At 42.4% G+C, this 26,950-nt stretch overlaps 2 protein-coding genes across 5 annotated transcripts; one reads left to right on the top strand and one right to left on the bottom strand.

Annotated features, from left to right (window-relative positions):
• Positions 1 to 78: 78 nt before the first annotated feature.
• On the bottom strand, positions 79 to 13,519 carry mrrf (mitochondrial ribosome recycling factor). 2 transcript variants are annotated; one of them, XM_079289129.1, is made up of 7 exons: positions 13,442 to 13,519; positions 10,604 to 10,777; positions 10,299 to 10,451; positions 6,555 to 6,673; positions 2,695 to 2,786; positions 1,105 to 1,264; positions 79 to 889 (listed from the first exon to the last, which is right to left on the bottom strand). In XM_079289129.1, exons 2-7 carry the CDS (start codon positions 10,773 to 10,775, stop codon positions 812 to 814), a joined length of 774 nt encoding a protein of 257 aa, XP_079145255.1. In that variant the 5' UTR covers positions 10,776 to 10,777; positions 13,442 to 13,519; the 3' UTR covers positions 79 to 811. The 2 variants fall into 2 exon arrangements, with proteins under 2 accessions (XP_079145255.1, XP_079145256.1); XM_079289130.1 differs by lacking the exon at positions 2,695 to 2,786.
• A 199-nt stretch (positions 13,520 to 13,718) lies between these two features.
• rbm18 (RNA binding motif protein 18) lies at positions 13,719 to 25,548 on the top strand. Of its 3 annotated transcripts, none has more exons than XM_079289979.1 (6): positions 13,719 to 13,903; positions 14,925 to 15,035; positions 19,547 to 19,673; positions 20,444 to 20,524; positions 22,665 to 22,765; positions 23,847 to 25,548. In XM_079289979.1, exons 2-6 carry the CDS (start codon positions 14,932 to 14,934, stop codon positions 24,028 to 24,030), a joined length of 597 nt encoding a protein of 198 aa, XP_079146105.1. In that variant the 5' UTR covers positions 13,719 to 13,903; positions 14,925 to 14,931; the 3' UTR covers positions 24,031 to 25,548. The 3 variants fall into 3 exon arrangements, with proteins under 3 accessions (XP_079146105.1, XP_079146103.1, XP_079146104.1); XM_079289977.1 differs by having other exon boundaries at positions 20,444 to 20,530; XM_079289978.1 differs by lacking the exon at positions 13,719 to 13,903 and adding an exon at positions 14,732 to 14,762 and having other exon boundaries at positions 20,444 to 20,530.
• The last annotated feature ends 1,402 nt before the right edge of the window (positions 25,549 to 26,950 follow it).

Genomic DNA, 26,950 nt, shown 5'->3' with positions numbered 1-26,950 from the left:
GGGGGCGACTTCAAACCAAAAAGTGGAGAAAAAGAAAAGAAAACAAGAGAGAGACAGATGACGCACATGGTACAAAGTTTCTTTAATGGAGTCCATCAATAATGTTACTTTCCCCGACTTCATTGTCGAGACAGCAGCCGTATTATCAATCCTAGACATGGGCCCAAATTAAAGGCTTTTTTTACTCAAGCGCATTCTTGAACAGACTTTGAATCAATGTGAAACAAATGTTTGGCAACACGCTAATAATATCCTCCTCCTCTGGAACAAACCCTCTCTCTTTCTCTTGCCACCAAGACAAACCCGCCGCCAGTTTACACTCAGACGGGTGCGCTTGTTTTTACGTAAACAGACAGCCCTTGTGGCAAGGCGTTTGATTAGGAGGAGGCCTACAAATCCCATTAAAAGTCCATTCGTCCCTCGCTCGGGGTTTGTTTTGAAGACGGGAAGAGCAACGAGGGAGGAGGGGGATGACTGGCAGTCTGTCGTTGTTGTTGTTGTTGTTCCCGTGCCAATTTCTGTTGATGTACCGACGGTTAAACACGGATATCGCCCGGCAGCGAGGAGCAGATCTTTGCCAGAGTTGTGGCCCCGGAACCGAAAGCCCAGTTTCTGCCAAACCATGGACAACAGAACCGAGACTCATTGGTCTGTGTGAAGCTTGTGGACTGTGAGAACGGGATGCAAGAACGACCGAATGAGTCCCTGTTTATTATAAACACGATAGGGTTGAAATGTTGCTTCTGTTAAGTGTGTACATCTGTTCAGCTATAACCAAAATATGAAAAAGGAGACTTCTTAATCGTCACAGTCAGCCTAACAGCTCCTTGGTCTTGGCTGCAAGCTGTTTGTCAATGTCCACTGCAATGTTGTCCGCCATCTGCTGAATCTGTGAAGGGGAAAAAGGAAAAATGAATAATACACCTTTTTGGGCTCACTTTAGTGTCTGTTTGGAAAAGGATGACATTAAAAGCTAAACTATCTCAACTAAATGATCAGTTACGTCTTTGACTCTCTCAGTTTTGTGCCTGATCTCTTCTCATCTCAACATCAAACTTCCCTTCTATCTTAAGAGGCTTTACGTGCAGCTCCACTGTCTCCCACCTGTTTTTCCACAAGTCGTATGGTGTCCTCCGAGTGTGCTTCCTTCGTCTTTTTGACCTGTGTGACAGCAGTAGATCGCACTTTCCTCAGGGAATCTTTCGCCTTGTTGCCGAACTGTTTGGCCAGCTTGGCGAGGTTCTCTCTGTGCTCCCGCGTCACTCTGCAGGGAGGGGGGGGGGGGGACGTACGGTAACAGAGAAGAAAAAAAAAAAACAGAGCAGGTGAGATTCCCTGGGATACAAGGAAATTAATTATACCAAGCAAGGCTCCACACACACACACACACACACTAGGCCAACAATTTAAAATAACTTCAAACTGCACACAGAGACCGAAAAGAAAGGGTTCGTCAAACACACGGCGCACAGACAAAATAATGAAAAAAACCAATGTCCCCACTTGTGCAAATGAGGACGTTAAGTGCTCGTAAGCATGAAGTCTAATAATTTTAGTTCAGACTCGTAAGCAACCAACTATCAACAATCAGTTGCCGAGGTCTCAGACTCGAGCCGAAACATCCGTCAATCCCAACAACTTTGTATTCACTTTGCGATTGTTAATCACTCAGAAAATCCTACTTCCCATTTCACTCTCCCTCTTTGTCCTTAATTGACTATTTTTTTCGTTGTTTTTGCCTTTGGGACTATTTGCAAACAATCCAAGTGCGGTGTCTATTTACCACAAACAATACGGCCTAATTACTGATTCCAGGGCCAATCAAGGAGCGCCTTCTCTTTGCAAATGCAAATGGAGGATTGGAGCGTGCCGAGACTGATTGCAGGGGGAAAGCAGTCCGACTCTTGTGTCCCTCCTCTGCCAGACTAACACCTGCTGCTCAACGCGAGCACACACACACACACACACACAGGGTGGCATTTATACATGTATACTTACACGCACATGTGTGTGTATGTAAAAAACATACTGTATATACACACAGAGGGGTTTAGTGAGTGAGGGATGGATAGTTTTCTGTGAGCTTGTTTGACTTGGCAGACAGAAAAAGAGAGAGTGAGAGGTCTAGTCGGAACAGAGAGAGAGTGACCCGACCCTCACATCAACACACCGGGGGTCTCCATACATCCACGAACAAAAGTCCATAAATCTCTCGGTTAAAGAGAATTATTAATGGCGATACGGTCAGACTCACTGCAAGGTTTAGGTTTATGATCATATGCAGTACATGTTGATTATTTCATCTATCGGTTCCTTATTTACTCTATAAAAACACAAAAATGTCAACTGCTTTGTCACAGATTAACAGAGCATAGAAACGAGTCTTAAAAATGATCTATTTCGTCAAATAACTTTATCATGAATTTAGTAAAAACAAACATCGTGTCAATTGAGTAATATATTGTTCACCTTGTTGTTTCAGGGCTCGTACTTACGATATGTCTCAGTGTATAATAATGGTGGGCGTGGGAAAACAGAGGAATGACAGAAGAAAAGTAAAAGGTGTAAAGAGAAGATTGAAAAGCAGGAAAGTGTTCCTGCCCTTGGGGCTGTGTGTGTGTGTGTGTGTGTGTGTGTGTGTGTGTGTGTGTGTGTGTGTGTGTGTGTGTGTGTGTGTGTGTGTTTGAGACTCACTTGGGAACGGGCACCTTGATGATCGTCCCGTCCACCTCTGGGTTAAGGTTCAAGCTACTCTCTCTTAGGGCGCGGGTGGCAGCCGCTGTAGCCTAGGGCACAAACACACACACAAACACACACACACACACACACACAGATATATGAATGTGTGCTCGCGGCGAGCACTGGTGTGAATCGAAAAGCAGCGCTACAACTGCAGGTAGTAGCCCAGCTCCAGCTGGCAATAATTAAGGTGTTGTGTTGTGTTTGTAGTGTGTGTAAGTGTGTGTCTGGGTGGGGTGTGTGTGTGTGTGTGTCTGGGGAAGCCCTTGCAGTGTGGAAGTGCCTTGGGCCACTGTCAGCGCTCGGCCCTCTGGGACAGGACTGAGAGGTTGCAGGGCAGGGCGTTGACCCACGGTGATCTCACAAGAGAGTCTGCTTGTGCTTGTGTATGATACATGGACACGGACACACACACACACACACACACATGTGCTTCTGAGTTTGTATGTGTTCCTTTTTAATCCTTTATTTGCACATTTATCAGCAGCTAATTGCTTGTTTATGAAGATGGGAAATGGTCATTATCTTGAGGCGAGCACATGTACACATCCTCACTTTAACTAAAGAGTACACGTAAACACTTTTCTTGTGTTGTGGTCAGATTTTGCATGTGGCCAGCTCATTACCTTATGTGGGTTTGAAAGGAAGTCTCTGCTGGGTTCAACCAATTTGGTGGGAAGGCAGAAGTCAACACATTCGGTGGTTAGAGACATTCAGGCTACACATGTTGAAAGACATCGATATGTTATGGTCTTCAGGCAGCCGCCATGATTGTGACACTTTAACATGGTTGAGGGGCAACTATGTTGCATCCAATTGCTGCAGTTGGATGAACAACCCACTGAGCGATGCTAGCAGTAGCGTTATTAGTACTGGACATGAGTCAGTTATGCTACTGCCTGAGTAGGCCTTTTTTAATGTCATAGCAGGACACGCACAGGTGTAAATAATCAAATTGAAGCCGGCTCATTTTCATTTTGGCGCTTCAGTTTGTGTCAACGCAACACAGGATCAGACAAAGATGAGATTCTGAGAAGCGTTGGTATGCAGTCCCACAATACTTTGACTTAAGTTCATTAATATCGTGGCTTCTTTGGAATGTCATTTTAAAGTGCATTTATATTTGTTTGGCAGGCCAGCAGGCAGACAAAGAAGCTCTGCACGCGACTCAATGGTAAACACTAAAAACAGCATTCACATATGTGAAACATAAAAACTCGATCCACCATGTACAACACAATCCTTCAGTCCAGCAAATACCACATTAGAACCAGATAGCTACAGTCAAACGGTGCACACAGACAAGGGGGGAGGAAGCCAAACCCTTGGAATTACTGAAAACAAAGTCACACTCAAACAAATTCTGCAACCGCATGACAATTCCCTCAGCTGAGCGTCACAAAGTGTGCAAATGTGTAACGCGAGGATTTAGAACACATCGGTTGTTTTTTTTTTACCCCCTTTCTACTCTCCTTCCTTGACAGCTCCTTCTGGCCTTATCCGCTGGGGAAAAGAAATGGCGGTGACATTAAAGGAATTTATTTGTGCGCATTGAATTAATTCATGAGCTTTCTTTCCGTTTCCTTTGTCAAAGTCATACGGAGCACAGGCCCTCTGGTTGCTCTCTTTGAGTGTGGGGTGATAGATTCAGCCCATACCTATGTTTGATTGTTCTCAGCATCAAATTCATCACCGTTTCCTCTCTCCCGACGACCGCTCCGGCAGTTCACTGAAAAACCGAGGGGAATTTCTGTGAAAAAAGTCCGGGCCGGTTCTGGTTAATGTGTTGGAGAGGAAGAGAAATTACACTGGAGTTTAACATCAAACGCTTGACGGCGCGGTTCAAAGCAAAGAGGCGGGCGGAGAGGAATGTGTGCGAGAGTCCGCGTGTGCGCTCGTGTTTGAATAGGGAGTCCTGAAGAAAACACTTTATGAACAAAGTGGTGGGATGCTTAAACGTGCGCATACACACTCAGCCTAAAACACACACCACATTGCCCCGTGATCTAAGCATGCTGGTAGTTGTTGTTAGTTCCACTGTGCCTTCCCAGGCTGCTCTTAATGAATGAATGGAAAACAATGGTCGGGCCTCTGGAGTGCCTGGTAATGGATAGGCATCATTATAAGCCTATTAGCTCTGGGTACTGAGGACTCACCTCTGTGTGGGACATGGGTAACGTTGGGACACAGGGTAGTGTGCGTGCGCATGAACGCGTCTGCCGGTGTGTGTGTGTGTGTGTGTGGTCTGTGGTTTGAAATAGACTCACTGAAAGACCATTCAGCCTGAATTTACAGATTTGAGATACTGATGCATACTTAGATTTGCATGTTGTTTTGTGATATCAGCAAGAAAGAGAACAAAGACTCGAAGCCACACTTTTCAGGTTCACAAGGTGAACGGTAGGAAAATAAAAGGTGGTTGTAGCAGACAGGTGGTTCTCCAAAGGAACAAACCGCCTTTGAATGTCATTTATGTCGGCGGTGGCGCTGTAGGGGTGGCAGTGTCGGTCGGTAGGTTGGTATGCCACTTTGGGTTCAGACCCAAACTGAAAACTCTGACTTTTCCTCAACAATGAGGTGGACATTTGTGGTTTTGAGTGAAACATCTCAACAACTATTGGATTTGCCATTACATCTGGTACACACACTCACCTCAGGAGGAATCGTAATACCAGATACAATGATAGAATGCTTACGTGCTAAACCAAGAGATACCTGCTTAACGTCAGCATGTTAGCATAGTGTACTTGTACTGTATGCATTTCTTTTCCTGTAATCACTTATTTTATACTGTACTATTGGCCGCTCTCTGAGTGGCTGTACTTGTACCTGTACCTGCAAGCAGCACTTGTAAGCGGGTATCATTCATAATTCCTATTGATCAGAACTTGCAGGCTTATTGGGCGCAATTTATCACTTCAACTTAACATCATACATTTTGCATACTAGTCTCGTTTTTATTTTCACTTAAACACAAGAACTTTCAGTTCAATGAAATGTGTTTTACACGACGTAGAACTGTTCCTGTAAAGTAAATGTTATTGAACTTTGCTTACAGTTGCATCTCTTGAGAAGAGGAACAGATATATATATATATATATATATATATATATATATATATATATATATATATATATATATAGATATATTTTAAACAAAGCACCATATAGCTGTATTGTTCATTAGCTCAATGGCTAATAAGACCAAAGAGAACTAAATCCCCAGTGATGGCCGTCTGTCTATGAATATGATTGCATCAGGTTGATTCTCAAGACCACCAGAGTCGGGCCATTGAAAATGTGAGTTGCCCCTGTGGATAATATGTATTTCTGGTGTTGTGAATAGCACAGTGTTGTATCATCTAAGAAGGAAAAAAAGAGGGAAAGAAAAGGGAGTAAAAATAAAAGAAGAAAAATAATCCATTCCTTCCTAACCTGGGGGTAAAATGAGGTAATTTCCTCCTCTGTGACAACTCGTACGCAGACATAACCACATCTCAGTGCACGCTCACACAGAGTTTGGGTTCATGTTGCTATCTTTCACCCCAGAACAAAGGGCTCCCCGAGTGATCAATCAATTAGCATGTGAGACACAGTTGGAGAGAACGAGGCAGGTCAGGTTTCATTTATACAGAGAGTTCTGGTCTGGCTCACTTTTCCTCCTGTGAGGACCGTCTATCTGTCTGCGCTGTGGATTATTTTCATAAAGCTTTTGGTTACCCGCCGTGTGCTTGTGTGCGTGAGACACACAGATGCAGGTCGGAGGACTCTGTACGCGCGTGTGTGTCCTCGTGTTTGTTTGTGCGGTCGTCTTACCTCTGGGAAGCTGCTCATGTTGACCATAATGAGCTGAGGGGATTTCATGGAGACCTGTCCCAGCTGGTTGAGAGGGAACTTTCCATCTTGGGTCGTCACCACAATGTGATCCAGAGCTCCTGAACAAACGCAGATAAACGTCCATTTACTTAATTCATTGAAGTATTTCGACAATTCAAGGCGGCATTGTACCCTTGCCATGTACAATACTGTCACACTGATTTTGAGCATATGAATGAATATATGAATCTCATATCATATCTACTTTTACGTTAAAGTTTATTGTTTGTCTGCAAAATATCTCTCTGTACTCTTAAGACGTGCCTTTCTCACACAATGCTTGTTTAAATCTTGTGTTTATGTAAAACAAATGAATATTAACCAATATATCGTCATCAATTTTGTTTTATTCTCATAGATCAGTATTGAGAGGCTGTGGTGAATAAAAGCTTTTCTGGTTTGATGACACAGTTTCCATGCAGACTGACTGACTGACTGGATGTTTTCTTTATATCTAATCAGACAGATTTACAAACAGACAGCCAGACGGCTGGAAGGATGTGCAGCAGAAGTCACAAACTGCATGAGTAAAAAAAACAAAAAAAAACCGGGACCACTGTCACAGTGTTAAGTTTCCATGATCTACTGTCTGTCCTCACTGTCAACACTGAGGAACAAAGATAAGTTTGCCAACATTAGCCGACTTCTGTTCAGTCCCTCTCGCCCTCTTTACTCCCTCACTCCATCCATCCGCCCCTCTCCTCCATCTGGCTAACCTCAGACGCAGTTGTTTCCTCCTTCTCCACCTCTGCCTTACATCACTCGCTCCCTGCTTACCCACTGCAGGCTGTGCTGGTAGAGTGTGTGGAAAAGAGGGGGGGGGGGGGTTGAAGGTGAGGTGAGCCAATGGTGTAAGTTTAAAAATCAATTAATCTGACATATGATAATTTATATGATAATCTTAACATATGATTTCAAGAGCAAAAAGACATCGATGTACCAGTCGGAGATTAGACGCAAAAAAAAATATATATATATATAAATGCTGTGATGAAACAGATACCTTTAGTTTAAACTGGATCCCTGACATGCCGTCTACCTGCCTGCCAATTATTCTGTCTCCCTCTTTGACGTTAAACATTCATCTGTGTGCAGCTCTGAACCGGCCTGTCTGTCACACAGCGCCTCTGTTTGTATACACGGACCGCTCATGTCCATATCTGTGACCTTCTGCCTGTCCGTCTTTGTTACCTGTGCCTCGACAATGAGCCCCTGCACATCTGTGAACACTTTGGGAGGGCAGACAGGCAGACAGACAATCATTTCTTGGACAACAAAGGTGGAGTGTGAGGAGGGGTTCGGGGGCTGAGAGAGAAGAGGAAGGCAGTGAAAACAGTTGCCAAATTGTTCTTTATCAAAGTATTACCAATACTGATCATATAACACACACAATATCAAATAAATACATGGAAAATATGCTTTTATATGTGCACTAAACATTTGTTTGCCATTCATCTTAAACATGCCACATTATGTGTAAACTTTATATACTAGGCATGTAGTTAATAATATTATCCTTCAGACTGAGATGAATGCTCTTCAACACCATCAATTGCATTCTGTGCAGTCGTTTGGTCTGCAACAGAGCTTGAATGACATTGTAACGAGCTGTGAACACAGTTGATATTGATTGATATGACGAACTTGTTGGTGAACAGCTGCTGATTTTCCCATCGAGGAGTTATGGAGGAACATTTTCCTTCATTGGGAGTGGTGTATCTGGCCACCTGGTAACTGTGAGACCAACATTCACTCTGCAATTATTTTAAAGTACTTCGAGGTCGTTTTGTCCCAGTACCGTTGTTATGGTTCAATGTCTCAGTCCACCCTGTATTGACAAAGTTTCCATGGAAACAGAGCTTGTTTTCGGGCCATCTCTACCCATGTGTGACTAACCACAACATGGCGGTCCCAGCATTGACCCCTTCTCTCTGCATCCATCTACGACTTTCTGCTACACGCAAACAAACGCATGCACACATACAGTAGGGATTCATGGTAACACACACACACCGGCACATACAGTCACATCCACACACACACACGTACTCATAAGCTTAATGAGAGCCAGATGAGAAGTTCATGGAACAAACACACACACACACACATTTGGACAACTGACGTAATTCCATTCCATCTCATCTCTCCTGTCAGTTTTTAAATCCTGCTGCCTCCGTGGATTACTGTGCAGCTGGACAGACGAGGAGGACGGATAGAGCGGAGGACGGCGGTGCGTGGATAGAGAGATGGAGCAAGAATGACACGACGGAGGGATGGAGGCAGAAAACAGGAGGGCGGAAAAGATGGAGGGCGTGGAGGAGGGAACTCTTGCCATGTGAACAAATGTTTCCCTGTAGGTCAAGAACACATTTGCATTCAAAAGTATAAAGACACAGATTGAAAATATCCTTTGAGCGGGGGCCAAAACAATAAAGCGGTTTGAAAAACTGAATAGAAAAGTAAGTAATGGAGGGATATAAAGGGAGGGGCTGAAGAGAGAAAATGACTCATACCAAGACATTTCTGGATGACGAGTGGAGAGCGAAAAAAAGCTGATGGGACGATAAGGAACGGAGGGATTAATGAATAAAGGACAATGAAACATGTGGAGGGTATCTGCGAGACAAGACATTGAGATGTTAACCATAAAAATCAAGGTTGTGTTCATGCCTCCGTTGTTTAACTCTCCTGCATGTTGTGTGGACTTAAACAAGACTGCACATGCTGCAGATCAAATGTCAGAGAAAGCACACTTTCATCTGAGGAGGAAAAGCGCAGACGCTGTAAATGTGAAGTCTCATTCTTGCGGCTGCCTCGTCCCTCGGGAGCTTCCATTATACACCCCACCCCTGACTACGCCGAGCCCGGCTCCCATTTGTTACAACCCACAGGCAGAAAGGGTCGTGACCTGGATGTAGTTGGGGAAACCGAGGTCAAACTGGAGTCAAGGTAAAGTCACACTGGGGCTCGCTCTCTGGCCTCAGGCGCTTTGTCAGGTAGATGCAAGTTGAAAAATACAAACTGCACAAAAAAAAAAAAAAACTGTGTGTATCAAATTAAAAGCAGAAATAAAAAAAAAATACATATAGCCCCATAGGTGACATCTGCGTGTTTAGAGGTATCTCGTGGATGTCCGTTACGTCATGGCCGTCCATCCAGATACAGAATTATATACTTTTAAGAGAAGCCCTGTTTTAAAAAGCATTGTTTGGAAAAACTGGATTCAAACATTGGATTGGCTCTGGGTAAACATTTGATCATTCTGGTTGGACTGCAGACATCCATTAGATCACTGACATACCTCTGCAGATTAAATCTGCTGTTGAACAATTTATAGAAATAGTAGTTCATCCTAGCCGTACGTGGTATGATGTTAACTTTACTGCATTTCTTCTGTTGCTGTTCTCTTCTTTGAACCCTGTTAACAATAAAAGGAAATAGATAGCTTAGAAACTAAATTAAACACTTGTGTGTTTCACAACACTGACGTTGCTCTTATTGTCCCGCTATTGATCTCCACCCTTCAGCGTTACATCCGATGAATACCCGGCACTATTTGACAGCTGTTTATGTTAACTTTTATCGTTTGTTTTTCTTCTGCAAAGTTTAAGAAAGAAAGTAATGTAACCAGACACAGACGGAGAAAAAGAGAGGGAGAGAAAGACTCAGAGACGAGCTGAATACCTGGCGAGGTTCGGATGCTGAGGTTGCGTGTGAAGTCGTCTTTGAGTGCATTGAGAACAGCTGTCATGTCCCCCTTCACTTCATCCAGACTGATGATGTCTTCCACCAGAGCTGCATTAATATTCAACTTCGCTGACTGGCCCTTTGCCTTGGCTTGGAAGATGGAGAGAGGGAAAGAGGCAAATCACAGAGGGAAGAGGGACGACTCGTATCTAAGATAGATCATGTCGAATCACGTAACCCACATCCGTGCCAACGGAGGTTGTACACATGCGAACTCCAGGCTGCGCAATCTCCTCACTGACCTTTTGCCTTCTTCGTGGCGTAGAGCCTCTTGCATGCAGCGGGGTGGACGGTGGTGTTGGGGTGTAGTAGTAGTTCACTGACCCTGGAGGTGGCCACGAGGGGAGACCTGACCTGTCGCAACAAGGACTGACACAGCAGAGGCCGCAGCCGACTCATGTGATTCATAGCCATAACTGAAAGAGAAAGAAAGGGGGACATTAAAAAAAAAGGACTAAATCACTAAAAAAATGATGTTAGAGGTAGTACACGAACACAATGCCACTGAGTTTGAAATAACATCATTTCATAAAATCTGAATAATAAATTGTACACAGATCAGTTGAAGGCAGCACTGGTCCACTGATCATAATGAAGTAATAGCTCATATCAGCCAGTAGGAGGTAGGCCTACCTCTAGTGCTGACATTAAAGCTCCATGTCTAGTTTTCTCTTGAACAATAGAGTTAAACCTGTGAATGCTATATGTTGTTTTTTTTGCAATGTCAGCCATATATCTTTGCAAAGTACAGCGTAAGAAGTTCAGTACCATGTAAATTACAAGTACATTCAAATAATAATAAATTCACAGTCGGCATACAGCATGCCATCGATGTAACAACACAGACGTAAATAATAAGGGATTCCAGTGAGCCAATATGCAGAATACCCGGGCCCTGGCTACCTAAATAGAACAGGGCAATAATTAGTGTTATTAATTACACCTGCATTAACCCTGCAATCACATGTGAAAACGGCTGGAGGTTAAAGGGCCTATTGTGCTTCCTGGTTCACTGATCTGACTTGAAGGCTTGATGGAATTGAGCCATCGTTAACATAATTTGTTTCACCTGTGCTTCTCCTGCTACGACAAGTCCAAATCACTGCTGTTGAAGAACCTTCAGCCGTACAGGTTACATTACATGCAATTACACTTTGGGGTCACAAACAAGAAAGCTCGCTGTCTCCGTCTTGCACACAAAGTCTACTCTCGGCCCTCTCGGCCCACGCACAGTTGTTTGGGCATTCCTGAGGGGGAAACCTCCCATTCAGAAATGTCACAATATGAGACCGACCGCTCCTTTTCTGTTAAAAACAACCACCTCCCACCGCGCAAACATGGCTCTCGACTGTGAACCGTGTCACTGAACCTCGGAGTACACGAGCACAGACAAACTCTCGAGGTATCCGAGCCCACAGACACAAACGCACACTAAAGCCCGTCTTTCACAGTCAGTGGCTGTGAAGAGCTCTGCAGCCTGACTGGCATCCTCTATATTGTCTGGTGTGTATTTATAGCTGGAAGCTGTGAGGAGAAACAAACTGCTGCATTAAAGACAATTTAGTTTCGTGAGTAGAACTTTACCAAATGCATGAACTGTTTTCAGTTGGGAGCAATATGTAAAAAAAAAGTCAAACTAAATCTACATGACTCACAACTGAAGACCAAATGCTCTGAAATATATTATAAAATGTATTTGTTCCATGCACATGCATATTGTTTGCATAAAAAAGCAAATAAAGACCTCTCATTGTACGTTATGTCCAAACACCCCCTTGCAAAATCCCCCAACCAACATGTTAGATGTAAAATTTTAGGAATATTTTTCGTATTTACTTATTCTTCTAACTGTTAGATTGTAATTGTGGTTCTCTAAATTCTGTTTCAAAGATGCTAAGAATATAATTCTAAATCACTTAATTTTATCAAAATGTAAATTGATTTTGAAATGTGTTTACAAATATGTCAGAATCAGCCTTAATCCATCGTGTGTCTTTTTTGTGTATTTGTAGATTTTAAACTTCTCCTGCATTCACTGAAAGCCCAAAAATCCCAGACACAATACTGATCTCAGTGTCCACAAGTGTCCACAAGTCCCTGGTGTTAATCCAGATATGAACCAAAATCCAAACATATCCCAAAGGCAATATTTAGGCTAGATTGTGGACCACCACCTACAATACAAACAAACCCAAAAGCGGGGCATCCGCGGCTGGCAGGTTTCCTGACACGCTGATATGATACGGCGCACAGTGGCAGAGCAGATAGGCTCACATGGGACGGTCATGGGACGGTGACGGATCTCTTTACAGTGGAAGTCAAGCAGAAGAAGTGAAGCACAGGTGTTCAGTGGGATACTGTAGCCTCAGATCCTGTAGATTCCCCACACAGCAGCTGCAGACACACCTCTCCTTCATCCAGTGGCAGAAGACAGCTGGTGGCCCCGCATGATCTCTCCTCTGCACACTTTACAGTTTGTGCAGAAAATAATACACCAGAGTATCGGATGATGTTCCGCCTCCTCAACCTCTCCAGTTAATTGATTAACTGTCATAATGGTATCAACTTCAGCAGCCTTTTTTATCATAGTGCAGGCTTCTGAGTGGAACATAAACGGGGCCATTTCTGATATATATATATATATATATATATATATATATATATATATATATATATATATATATATATATATATATATATATATATGAGTTTTCATATCCATGCAAGTGGCACCACCAGGTTGATTTTGTGCTGTTTTTTTGTAACTGGTACTCGAGTAAAGCAGAAAACACGAGGTGTACTATAAACGTACCAACAGTAGCGTGCGTAGTACGTTTATAGTAAGATAAATGACTGGTCCCATACTCCCAGCACTCTATGTAGCCTAAAAAAAAGGTCGCTACGATGGGGGCGTGCATGCAGCCCTTCGTCGCCTTCTTCTGCACAAACCACGGGCAAATACTAAACATAAAACGCAACCACGTAGTATTAAACATAACACTGCCGTTCATTTCAGCAACAACCCGGTAAAACCCAACCTTCAGCTGAAAAAAATGACCCCAAACAATACACGTACTTACTTTACAGCATTTACTTTACAGCATGTTAGCTAGGGGAAAAGCCACATTTGACATCTACGACGTCATCATCAGGCGCAGACACTTTGGACGTCCGGTTGTGTGCTCGAAACGTCACGCGGGGTGGCCGGAGTAGACGGGGTTACTGCCTGAAACGTCAAACATAGGCGAGGAGAGAGATACGGGACATGCCAAGAGTAAAAACGAGTCTCTCCTCTCGACTCCACAGACAGTTAAACAAACTACGACATCAATCTGCGCCTTTGTTGTGAGACGTTAGCAAGGCGACTGTTTATCCTTCGAGCTAGCTAACCTGCTCAGTTTAATAGGAGGAAAACATACACATCGCTTGAGATGATTAATATTACGTTTTGACGTAACTGAATCATCCCGAAGTGGGATCCGTAGTAAATTCAGTTTAAGAAGTCAGTCGCTATCAAAGAGGAAGTTTGACAGATCGAGGAGGTAAAGTGATACTATCTGAGCTATCTAACTGATAGCATCCCACACTTCTGTTAACCGTTTAGTGGATAGATGTTGCTTTTCTTCAACATATTGACGTCTGAATGACCGAGATGAGTTTAACGTTAACGTAACACGATCGTTTTAACCAGCAAATGCGTACAACGCGTGGATAGTAGTCAATCGATCCACCTGCGTTTAGCTAAGCTATCGTTAGCTCGTGGCAAGTCAACGTTTCCTAAGAGAAGCCCCTAAATAATAGTTATTCTTTCTTTATTATTTTCTAAGAATTAACGTTAGGTGTTTGACACACACTGAATAAAAGTAACGTACCTACATAATTTAGATATCTAGTTTGATATCTAAATTATAGCAAAATGTACACGAGAGAAAATGTATGTTGACAGTGGGCTGACATTGTTTAACGTTAAACTGGGTCTCAAATGTGTTTGACCACTATCTCCTCACAGCTTTACACATAAATCATATTTACAATGAGCGCACTGGTTGGCATTGATGCTACGACATAGCATTTGGTGAAACGTCAAACAATACCTCATTAAATGTAAAAAAAAAAAAACCTGAGACATTAATCTAAGTGAACTGACAAATGATTGGCCTTTTAATTAATTGAAATAAAGTAAATATAATTTCCTGTGAATAAACTCTCAATTCCAGTTGATGTTTGCACTGTCTTCATGTTATTAACACTACCTATGTATGTAGACTTAACTGTTTGGGCTATCCAAGGAGCTTCTTATTACAAAGCACCGTTATATCACATATATTTTCTGATAACTTCTCTTCATTTTCCAGATGCCTTCTGATCAATCATTTCAGCCACGGTGCGCAGAGAGATATCGTTAGTACGGCATAGTTTAATATGTTTTTAGTCCTCCAATTAACAGCTTACTTTTCTGCCTTGCTCAAGACTGCTGGTATGACACAAATGCTAAAAAGTCAACTCATCTCTGCCTTTCTTTGTAAACTTAATTTCTCTGTCTTTTATTCCTGTCTCCCACAGAGTACACATGTCTTCTGCGGCAGAGACAGTGAAAAATGCCTCCATCATGTCAGAGAGTGCCCATGACGGAAACCGCTTGTGGATAGGCAACATTGATCCCAAAATTACAGAGTGAGTAAATCCACTACTGGTTTCAGGCAGGCTCACACTCTTTTCGACAGTGTGTTGCATCAGATTAGATTAGAGCAAACTAGTCCTCACATGTTAAGAGATTAAAAGTTATTGGAACTGAAAAAAGCAGATCTGTATTTCACTACAAAGGTACACATTTCCAGATTCAAACGTATGATCCAGCCAGCTGAATGAAAAACAAGGTTCGTTTTGGATTTTAGCAGCATCAAGTGTTGGATTTGAGGTTCTTGTAAATCGGCCCATGTTATGAACCTGAGGTATTGCTTTTTAACTTGCCAGGATCTACCTCATGGAGAGGCAATGCATTGTGTGTGCATATATGATTGATTAACTGTGTGTGTGTGTGTGTGTCGCAGGTTGAGACTGAGCAGACAGGGCTGGGTGTGTGAAAGAGAGGCAGCGAGGCGTGGAGACCTGCTCTGCTAAGGAGCAGCCATCATTCCTCACTCACCTGCCCTGTTTACTCTCTCTGTGTCAACCTGGAACTGACTCTGTGTGCGTGTGTGTGTGTGTGTGTGTGTGTGTGTGTGTGTGTGTGTGTGTGTGTGTGTGTGTGTGTGTGTGTGTGTGTGTGTAAGCGTGTTTAAATACACAGTTGATGTTTGGGTGGCAGCTGGTGGTGGCTTCAACACTGAGGTGTCTGTGTGTACATTATTAGTGTGTCTCATTTTCACAACACCGTATGTACATGCAAACCCTCCATTGTTGCTTTTCTGTGTGCAGTTGAGTGTCTAAATGTGCAAAACACCTAATGTGAGTGTGGAGAGCACCCTTACATATATTGTGATGGAGAGAAGGTGTTTTTTCGGGGTGAGGGGGTGTGTTGGTGTGCCTGTGGGGGATGCTGGAGAATGTATGGGCTGCAGCTCTGGTGGGCGTCTAGACAGGCGTTTCCTTCCCCTTTCCCTGCTCTGCTCTACCTCTCCTTAAATAGCTCACTACCCCACAGTATGGAGGGAAAACAAGAGAAATGCCTGTGGCCCCTGGTGCTGATTGGGAAGATTAATTAGCTCCTGGGTAGCATACGTAGTACTCACTCTGTTTGTCCCGGTAAACCAAACCAAAACTCAGTGCAGAAGTGGAACGCTGACCTGAAATGCAAGGTGCTGATTATGAGTACATAACGCCATGAATATTAATAAGACTTTGTTTATTCTGAAAGAGCTTTTTTGGTAATTAAAAACAGAAAATTGTGTACTACCACTTAGTTGCTTTATTTGTTTCTTTGAAGATATGTGTTGTCTATTTTGAGGCATAAATTGTTAATTTGAACATACAGCAGTGTAAAAATTAATTTTTCATTTTCCAGAAAACTGCCTATGTAGGGTAACACTTGAATAACAGTTTGCTGAAAGGTTACAATGGAATTTTTACTTCATAGTGCCAAAAATACAAAAGGCTACCGCAGCTTTAAATACCATTCTTTTAATATAATTGCAATATTTCAGAATGTTATTGTCGTTATTATTTGCCTCATTTGCTGATCAGTGGTTCTGCTCTGGTTGGTCCGGGTGAAATATTCGATCGATGAGGATGTGATGAGGTAAGAAGGCTGCACCTAAATCTTTAGGCCATTGTGTCCTCCGTCAGAAAGAAAGATTTTGTGTGTGTAGTTGTGTTTGTGACGGATCTCATATTTTTCTTAGAAGGATATTATATTCATGTCGGACTCATAGCTTGTGCAAAAATGTATTCCAAGCTTGTGATTTAAAAAAAATGAACTGGACTCTCCCTTTTTACCCCTGTGTCTGTGCAGGTAGAACAACTCTAATGCTCTTATGTCCCTTTAAATGTTCAGTGAAAAAGAAAGGACCAGTCAGTAGTCACACACTTTAACTCTTCTCGGAGGTTAGATGAGCATCAGCAGTTAGTCTGATTTCCTTTGCCCTGCGCACAGACACAGCAGGTGTAACTGGAGCTTTCAGGACATATTCATGTTTTGTGCTTTTGGCGGCTCAGAGAGGGAATTTCTCATGAGGAATCCATCACCGTCTCCCTCTTTGCTCTCTCTCTCTCTCTCTGGTCCGCTTGTTACATTTTAAGTTGCGTACCTGGAAGTTTTCATGACGTTTTATTAAAGAACTTATAACAATGACCTTAGTCTTACTGCAGGCCTAGCTTTTTTATGAAAGTATGCAGAAATTGCAGATAGTTGCCTTGCCAGAAAGTCTAAACTTACCCGCTTTACCTTTCCCCCCTTCTGACCTACTATGCATCCAACCTTTTGTCTTGTCTTTTTCTGGACTGGACTCACATCCCCCCGTTTCACTTCCTTCCTTGTCTTTGCCTTCCATGCTCTCCCTACCTGGGCTGCTCGCCTCCTCTTCTTTTGGCTTCTCCTGTTCCTCCACCTTTCACCTTGCCGTCAACATCCCCTCTATGAACTTTACTCTCCCAGTCTCCCCACCTTTCCCTCCCTTTCCTCCCCCCCCTCCTTCTCCTCCTCTTCCTCCGGTGGTTTTTACAGCCCCCAGGAGGAGCGGCCCATTGTGGTTCAGCTCACGAGCATCGACAAAAAAATGTTCTTAGAGTGTCAGCCATCTAATCTCGCTCACATTTACACGTATGCACAAACATCCAGTATACATTCATCTGAATAACGATACTAAAATGATGGCATTACGTTTCAGTATTTTTGCATTTGACTAAAATGACGGCCTTTCTCCTCTCCTGATCGTTTCAGAGATGCACATGCAAACTATTTGAGTATAAGAGTGCAGAATAATGTCATAAGTAATATAATAAACTTTAATTTGATATTGTATTTTCTTTCTAAATGAGCCTATTGCTGGAGGAGCCACCTTCACATGGGAGGCGTGCAGGGTGTTGTCTGGGAAAAGCAGAAATTCAGTTTGACCGAAAGCCCCCCAGGGAGTCATAGAAGGGTGGAAGACATTACAACAACCTGCAGCTAAGAGGCACAATTCACCCGCTGTGTCCCACATTGAGTTCCATCCACACACGCACACACACACACACAAACCAATTCAGAATTACAAATAACAATCAACCAAACAATAAAAGGCACTCATACAAAACACATGGGGTCACTGTGAGGATTGGAAAGTCACACAAGGTAAAGGCTCCGAAACAATAACACAGGAAAGTGTTTGTTGATTTCTTTTGTTTGCGCATTTTCGGTTTTGGTTTTGTTCTTGGTCTTTATGGTTTAATAGAAGAAATGTCACAGCAGGAAAACCACAATTTTACATGATGAAATTGATGACTGACTTTCTTTTAGCGGCTTCAGTTTCTGGGTGCTGGTGTTGTGCATGCTGGCTCACTGTCACAGTGTCAAGACTCACAGGGACCCTTGAATAGAACAGAACCATCGTCAAAGATGTATTCAGATCCTTTACTTTCAGTAAAAGTACTGATACCACACTGTCAAAATACTCAACTACAAGTTAAGGTCCTTCATTCAAAGCCTGAAGTGAAAGTACCGGTATGCAAGTATTATCAGCAAAATGACTGTTAATGGAAATGTTGTATTTTGCATGTGCTAATTTGAAATATTTTTTAAATATTTAACTCAAGAAGTAGGAGAATTTTCTCAACCCACATTGGAGAAAAATATCACATTTATTGTTTTGCATTCTCATTACCTCAAGAACATAAAGTACTTCACAGGTATTTTCAATGACGAATCAATCAGCAGGACGCTGTGGACTGCTATTGAACTGGTTAGTTGCAGCCTCGCCGTATTGTCTGTCAGAAGGGAGAACAAGCCTCATACGATCCGTTATTCTGCATATTACTCATATGAATCCTGTTATACACAAGAGCTTTGACGAGTCATGAAATGGAAAAGCACCTGCTGCTCAGCATGCATTGCAAACATTCACTCAGCACCTTGGTATTTACAGTAATACAGCAGTGAATATCGTCTACAGGAGGCCCTGAACTCACACTGTCAGAATACTTTTTTTGTTTTTTTTCCCCATGGCTGCCAGAGGTCGGTTACACGTAAACCTACAAATCCTCACACTCCGCATAGCTCTACGGTGACAACATCTCTGTGTTCATTCCTGGTCCGGCGGTCCCAGGCAGCTCCACGCAGCGAGTGGATGTTGTTCGTGCAGAGCTCGGTGCTCAGGGGAGATTTGAGGCTTCCTCTTTTTTATTCCCTCATTGTCCTGCTACTGTATCCTCAGCATTGTCTCACTGAGAGATTTACTGTCACTGGGCTGTCACACCAGCTGCTAAAAAGGTGTCAGGGAGAGAAAGCTGTCGTTCTCATTAGCCCCGCTTGACAGATTCACGGACCGCAGGTTGGCGAATGCAGTGTGCCGCAGATCTACGTGGCTGGTTCATACGGTTGAACTACAATATACTGTGTAGTGCATTTTGTTATGTAAGATTAGAGTCGTTTTCCAGTTCGATGTCTTCCTAAATAAAAGCTTTGTTCTTTATGAAGAATGCTTTACAGAGCAGATACTAAGAATAGACATAATTGAATGTCCTGCTGTATGTTCTCATGACTCCTTTAGGTATCACCTGGTGAAGTTGTTGGAGAAGTTTGGCAACGTGAAACAGTTTGACTTCCTGTTTCATAAGTCTGGGCCTTTGGAGGGACAGCCACGGGGCTACTGCTTTGTCAACTTCAACACCAGAGAGGTATGTGCACGTGTTATGTTTTAGATGATTTATATTCATACATGTTGGCCAGTATTATTCTCATTTTGCGACAGTGTGAATAGTATACAGGGTATAAACTCATAGTTCAAACTCAGTTTCCTCGTTTTGCCAATTTGTTTGTTACAAAAACAACACGGTACATGTGTCAAGAAACGTGTTATTTCAAGTGAAACTAAATCAAATTTTCATTGATACAATCCCTCAATCTGTCAATTATTGGCAGTTAAATTGATATTGGCATTGGTATTTGTTTCGGAGTGAGCCTGGGGATCGTGATAAGCATCTTGTTTCACAGCTAGTGTCCATCAGTGGGATATGAAGCCCTCCCTAAAGGCTTATACAGAGGAAGTGTGTGTTTACCTTACACTCTCACACACACTTAGACAGTCGTGCACACACTCAGAAAAAGTACTTCATTAATATAATTTAGCATCAAAGCCACTTACTCATTTGATTAGACAAAACTACATTTAGTCACACTGCCTCTCAAACACACAACAGAGACACACACACACACACACACACACACGTCAGTTAAGGTCTATCTGCAGGCAGAGTGTGATGTTATCATCTCTCCATTGTGGAAACTAATTATTTAAGGTCTCGGGTGCAATCATAAAGGCTGGTTTTTAATGATATTTGCAAAAAATGTGTGTCGCTCTTTTCCTCGTGTGTGTGTGTGTGTGTGTGTGTGTGTGTGTGTGTGTGTGTGTGTGTGTGTGTGTGTGTGTGTGTGTGACGGTCTGCAGGAGGCAGAGAGGGCGATCCAGTGTTTAAATGGGAAGCTAGCTTTGTCCAAGAAGCTGGTCGTGCGCTGGGCGCACGCACAGGTGAGGGTAAGTGTCAAACTCAGTTCCCGTTTTACAACACCGAAGTGTATACATCCTGATAGCTCAGTGGATTAAAGCACACATCCCGTTTACGTCTGACACTGTGGTCGAGGCTGCAGTTTGACAAGCTAAATATACGTCTGTGCATTCGTAAAAGCTCGTCTTTGACTTTCAGAGATGTAAAAACAGTCTGGGAACCCGTGTGCCTGTTGACATAGACGGAAACATGGCTGCAAAGAATTGAGATTCAACCAATAATCATTCACTTAAATGCTGAGTGTCAGTCTGAGTTGTTGTAAAACATTATAAGCATCTTCTAGTTTATAATTTAACATGACTACTGCAGTAGTTAGATTATGGAGAGCAGATCCCAGCACAACCCATGCCTGTCTCTTAACAATAGACCGCCTACTGGCAATGGGTGAAGGGATATCCTGCATAGAAAGGAATCACACACACACACACACACACACACACACACACACACAAATACACACACACACACACACATACACACACACATACACACACACAGTAGAGGGAGGTCAAAGTCAATGCTTGCCGCCTCAAAGACAACACGTAAAGGATAAATACCATTATAAACCTCAAATGTAAGCTGTATTTGTTCTGTTCTTCAGGATATAAAAACAGAATTTTACGTAATCTTTATTAAACTAGTAAGATTTGAGCATCTTTCCACCAATGGTGCCCATTCTCAGGTCCAGTCAAATGTGATTGCCGGCACAGAGTTGACGTGCTGGGATGAATGAGTCAGAGACAGTTGTTGTCTCATCTCCAGGCTTAACATCTTGACTTTATTCCATCGTTTTGAGAAGAGAGGAAGTACACGTTTATGAACATTTATAGCAGCCCAAATCTGTTTGTTTGTTTCAACAGGTCAACATTTGTGTCCTAATTCAGTACTGTATTATTCTGTATTTATTAATCCAGAGTTTAGCCACGGTGTGTGTTCATGCATCATCACTCATCACTCATTCCTGTGACTGCATCCAGAATGAACTGTAACACATGAAACACTTCATTTAATCCTCAATGAAGCAAAAGTGTGCTCATCATAGTGTAGGCTATTTAAAATCAGAAGTGCAACTAGAAACATCTTAACTACACGGCCCTGTAACTTAAAGCTTTGGCTTGTGTACAGAGTCAGCATGACGTGATTGGATATGTGCTGTAGATCTATATGCATTCCAGCTACACGCCTTAAGGAATAGGTGGAAGGGAAGGGCCCTGGCTGCTGGAATGGTCATTGTTTTAGACCTATTCTTGGCTATACATGTTATTTACTTCTTGGGACAGTATATAAGACCACGTTTGTGCATTTATGTAACTTGATTCAGTCCCAACTCGTATCTTAAGCATCATATTCCCGCGAATGGCTGCTGCTGCGCCAAGCGCCGGGGTTTTTCTCACGCCCATCATGTGACCCGTTTCTTTTTCTTTGTTTTTTTGTCTGTTCTTCTTCGCAGGTTTCAAGAGTTCTGTGTTGGCTGGTGGAGATGTTTGGAAGGTGTTTTTGTTTTGAAAGGAATGAGTGCAGATGTTTGTTTTTTGCTCTCTTCAGCTGCTCCCTCTTTAGTCTCCTCGTGCCTTGAGGGTGTGATTATGAGCTGGACGCACAGTCCCGCTCGGTTACTGTCTGCTTGAGCCGACCCAAACTAAATCAATACTTCAGTTTAATAATGTTGGTCTTTGTGGGAGGAAGCTGGACAACTGCTGTCAGTGTTTGGTCCGATGGTTTCTGAATGTCTGGTTCACACGGGATGTTTTTCTTCTTCTCTGTTTTCTTCTCTTTCTCTACTTCCTGCTCCATCTGAGCACTAAAATGTTTCTAAATGCAAGTGTGATTGTAGCCAAAATGTGCTAAGAACACGTTACTATCTGCTCCCTTTGACAGTATTGTCTTGACTTTGAAAAACACACATGATGCACTCAGCACATTTTTCGGGTGGGGGTTAAGGTGAGACTATCCAAGTTTCTCTGTCTCTTTGCACAGGGTTATTTTTCTCGCTTCTACTCCTTTTTTACCCCTTTGCCTCTCTCCCTCTGTCTGTCCATCCGTGTCTCCATCACTGTTTATGTGGGTCATTTGTTTGTTTTTGGCCACGTGTCTCGTCTGCAGAGGTTTGAAGGTTTCCGTAATGACAAAACGATGCCTCCGAGCCTGGAACCGTCAAGCAGCGGGGCGGGCGAGGATGGAAACGTAACCTCTAACCACCTCAGGTTGGTAGCAAACACACAGCAGCACCATCATCAGTCCTTGTTGTTATTCTGGACATTTTTTATCCATTTTCAAGGGTTAAATCAAGTGTTTTCTTGTCCTTCTGCCCACACAGAGCCGACGAAAACTAAGCTAGAAACAGTTTCCTTTTTGTTTTGGTGTCAGAGTGGTTTCAGAGTGGATGGGGGGGAAAAAAATCATCGGAAAATATTAGTGTGGATGCAGGTCGTCACAAAACATCACATGTTCAGATTTAGCCAGCTCAGTGTGGCGGTAGTTTCTGGTCACTTTAGGGGCGACCCTAACAAATCATTGAACTCAAGCCTGGTCCTGAAATCCTTGTAGGACTGGGCTTGTTCTTTCATCGACAGTTGAAGTTAAATTCATATTAGTACAACTGGACTTAGGCTTTGGTTAAAAAAAAACGTCGAAGTCCTGCTCAAGCAACTTCTAACATGTTCCATTGTTGTGGCTACACTTGCAGCCTACGTTCACATACACGAATACGCTTTAAGTGCGTCGGTCAAATGGAGCACTTCAGTCGGTAAAAGCCCTCTTGGTCTCACAGTATCAACATGTTACCGAGACAATACAGTGTGGGTAGCAAGTTGTCACCTTTCAGGACTCGGGGAAAGTCTCCACACTTCAGTTCGAGTGTAAACTTCAAAATAATCTCTGCACACAGCCGAAGAAGAGGAGATCGAAACACTTTTCACCCCTTTTAGACCTGTTGAGCTCATTCACTCAGTCATTCTTCTTCTCACCTGCACTGTAATATGTCTCACTTGCTCTTCAAATTCTGTTTCACCATTTAAATGCACATTTTCATCTGCTTTTCATGCAGCACAACTGGTAATCTCTTGCTTGTGCTCCTTTTTTTTTTTTTTTTTCACCCCCTCCCGCATCTGTCCCTGCCATTACTAAGAGTGCTAATATCTCCTCTTCTTTTCCCCTCAGCCAAGAGCCAAAATCTGTCCCATCACTCAGTTCGCCACTCAGCACCAGCACTGGTATTTCCCCCTCAGCCTCGCTGCTTACATCTCCTCTCTCTCACTCTTTTTTTTTTTTCTCTCTACCTCCTAGTACGAGTGCTAAAATCCGCGCCATCGAGGCCAAGCTCCAGATGATGGAGGAGAATCCAGAGGATGACTACTCGGGCCCGTCGGCCTACGTTTACAACAAACCGCCAGAGAGGAAACGCTGGGAGCCTTACTCTAAATCACACCACAACAACCAGAGCAGGCCCTTCCGCAAGTTTAGGAGATGACCCTTCATCCAACTCATTCTGGAGACCCCCCCCCTACACACCTCAGCCCCCACCTACACAACAAACAGACTTTACACAAGATGCTATAAAGACTAGACACCTCTGGGAATAAAAGGTTCTGACAATACTTTGAGAACTTTGAGACTCTTTGGAAGTAATCGCAGCAATCACGGACGAGTACCTAAAGTGGTTATTAGTTATTTTGGTTTATAGTTATCAGTTATTAATTAGTCTTAACATATGCCCCATACCTGACTGCTGTGCAGGTTGGATCCCTTACCAGTCTGCTTTCTCACTTTTGCTGAGATTCAATGCAGCGGAGTCATACAGCTGTGATTTACATGATGCACAGCTGCCAGGAAAGAGAGAAGTTGTTATTAAAGAGTCTAAATGCCCATCCTCTTACTGTTCTTCACATGTTTTTTAGTTTCAGATCATATTATTCAACGGTGAAATACAATTCTTTATTCAAGACTTCACTGAAGAGGATACACATATTTTTAACAGGTTTGTATTGATGGAGTTGAAATGATAAGCCACTCAGCGACACTGTAAGTTGCAGTATTTTTGTGCGACGTGGCTCTTTACCGAACAGTTTACTTCATTTTTTCTTGAATCCAATTTTTATGTCTGCATTCAAACTCTTTTTACTGGCTTTTTGTGTGTGTTGTGTAGAGTTTTGCTATTTCCCCTGCCACAATCTCTTTATTTTAATTTACCAAATAAACGACTTGAATATCACACCCGCAGCGTGTTTTATGCGATTTCTTTAGTTTTTCTATATTGCTCATAAAATACGGGACTCGGTTTTATGTTCGTAACATTAGGATACTCTCAGTCCACACTTTTATGCTGATATGATATTGTTTGATAAGAAATTTGGCAAACCATCTGCTTGTCATTAATGAGGGACTTAAGAAGACGATACAAATTAAACCCATTAATCCACCATCGGTTAAAAAAGATGCAGTCCTGAATTATCACAGACTTTTTAAGAAACATGGAGACCAACACAACTGTCATACAGACAAAAGTCCCACTGTTTCCTGTAATAACTCCTGATTATTAGAGCATCCATATGTTTTGAGCCCCAGCCATCTTTTATTTCCCCCAGACTTGACGGATATTGACTGTTTTTATCATTTTTTGTGCAGTCTACCAAAAGTTGCTGTAAATCATTTAAATATTTTGTAGGCCTTTTGCCCCTGGGTTTAATGTGGAAACGTTCTATTTCAAAATGTAATGTTTGTGAAGCACTGTACTTCTGATGTGATCTGAGTTGTGTTATTCCTGCAGGTGTGACATGCAGTTTGAGACTATCAAGACCTGTTTAAGAAAAGAAAAAAACATGTTAGTATATTTTACTCTGAATTTGTTGGCGTGGAGAACCAAAGGTTTTACCAAGAGTATATAAATCCCGGATTAGGCTACATAACATTGCAGCATGGATGGAGATCGGCAGACTTAATTGTACAAGATGAGATGAAGGAGCAGAATGTTGTGCGCACCGAACCAATCAAATCCTACCTCTTGACATCACTCAGCATTTTTTTTTTTTAAATGTCTTTGTTGTTGTAAAATCATCCGACTGAAGAATATTTCTCATGGCCATTAGATCAAATTAATGTTTTATTTTAAATGTGTGCTTATCTGTTTTAAATAAAATTCCCATTCGTTCAAATATATTTTCAATTGGTTAAACATTTCAAATTGATTTCAAGTTTCTTCATTTTTTTGAGGTGTGGTTTATTTTGTTGGGATAATTTCTGCACTATAGATCTTCAGATAATCGATGCGTCGATGTGCTGAACCGGTGTGTGGGCTCAAACACATCCTGTACTCATCGGGCGTCCATTTCGTTGATTTTTGTTTCATCTGCATCAGATCCCCAACTCTCTATGATTACAAAATATATAAAATTCTGTTTGGGTTATTTAGCCTAAATCAATTGTGTCAAAATATAAAGTCTAGCCTATCTGGAATAAAATACGTACATTCTATACGAATTCTAAATATTATAATTTGTTTTATGTTATTGTTTAGTTTTTCTGCCCTGCAAATTATTGTGAACAATACATTAACATTTAAACAACTTACGGAATTTAAATATTTGGAATTAATATAACGAAACTGTTTTGAATTGCCTATAAAAAAGCGAAGCTTTAAATCATGAGGATATTCGGCATTACACGTGAGAGTGGAGATCACTTTACACCATTGGAATGGATTCAATTGTGTTTTACACGATTGAATTTCATTCATTTCACTTATTTTCGTGTGTATTTTGAGGCATCATTATGTATTCTGTTCTGGTGTAGACAGAGCTTGAATGTAGGGTACAACCCAACTTATATGTGGAAACACTGTGTATACAAATGTATATTTATGTACCCGAGTACATACGTTAATCATTGCGTTAGTTTTAGTTGCATGTTTCTAGCAGCAAATAAATAGCAATTACATACTATAATTTACATTGGGGTTTTTTTTGTGTCTGGCAGCAGCGTTATGCCTGAGATATCAAACACCAGCAGTTTGAGTAAGTTTCTGTCAGAACTTCTTCCAAAGTGTGTCCACCCTTCTCACGCATATGAAACTCTCTCTTCACCCTCCCCCTTCTTTAACTATAAGGCAGGCCAGTGAGCTGCACAAACTTTCACTGTCCCTCTGCACAGACACTCTGGTTCTCTGCGCACCCGTCGACTTTCGCAGCCCTGCAGTCTCCCCTGCACCTATGAAGCCTTGGAGTAAAAGCTGCCAGCCCCGCAATTTGATTCACTTCCTGTAGTCAGACTCCTTCCCAAAAGTGGAGAGAGGGGGAAACGGGGTGGAAAGGAAGAACTCTTTCGGTTCTAAATAAGGCTCTCGGCGGAGCAGCAAGCAACTCCTCGCCTCTGCTTAACTTCATAGCTTCTGTAGT

This window comes from Melanostigma gelatinosum (assembly GCF_949748355.1).
Source record: "Melanostigma gelatinosum genome assembly, chromosome: 18".
Taxonomy (NCBI): domain Eukaryota; kingdom Metazoa; phylum Chordata; class Actinopteri; order Perciformes; family Zoarcidae; genus Melanostigma; species Melanostigma gelatinosum.
The sequence above is the reverse complement of the archived record's forward strand: the minus strand, read 5'-3'. Positions and strand labels throughout refer to the sequence as shown.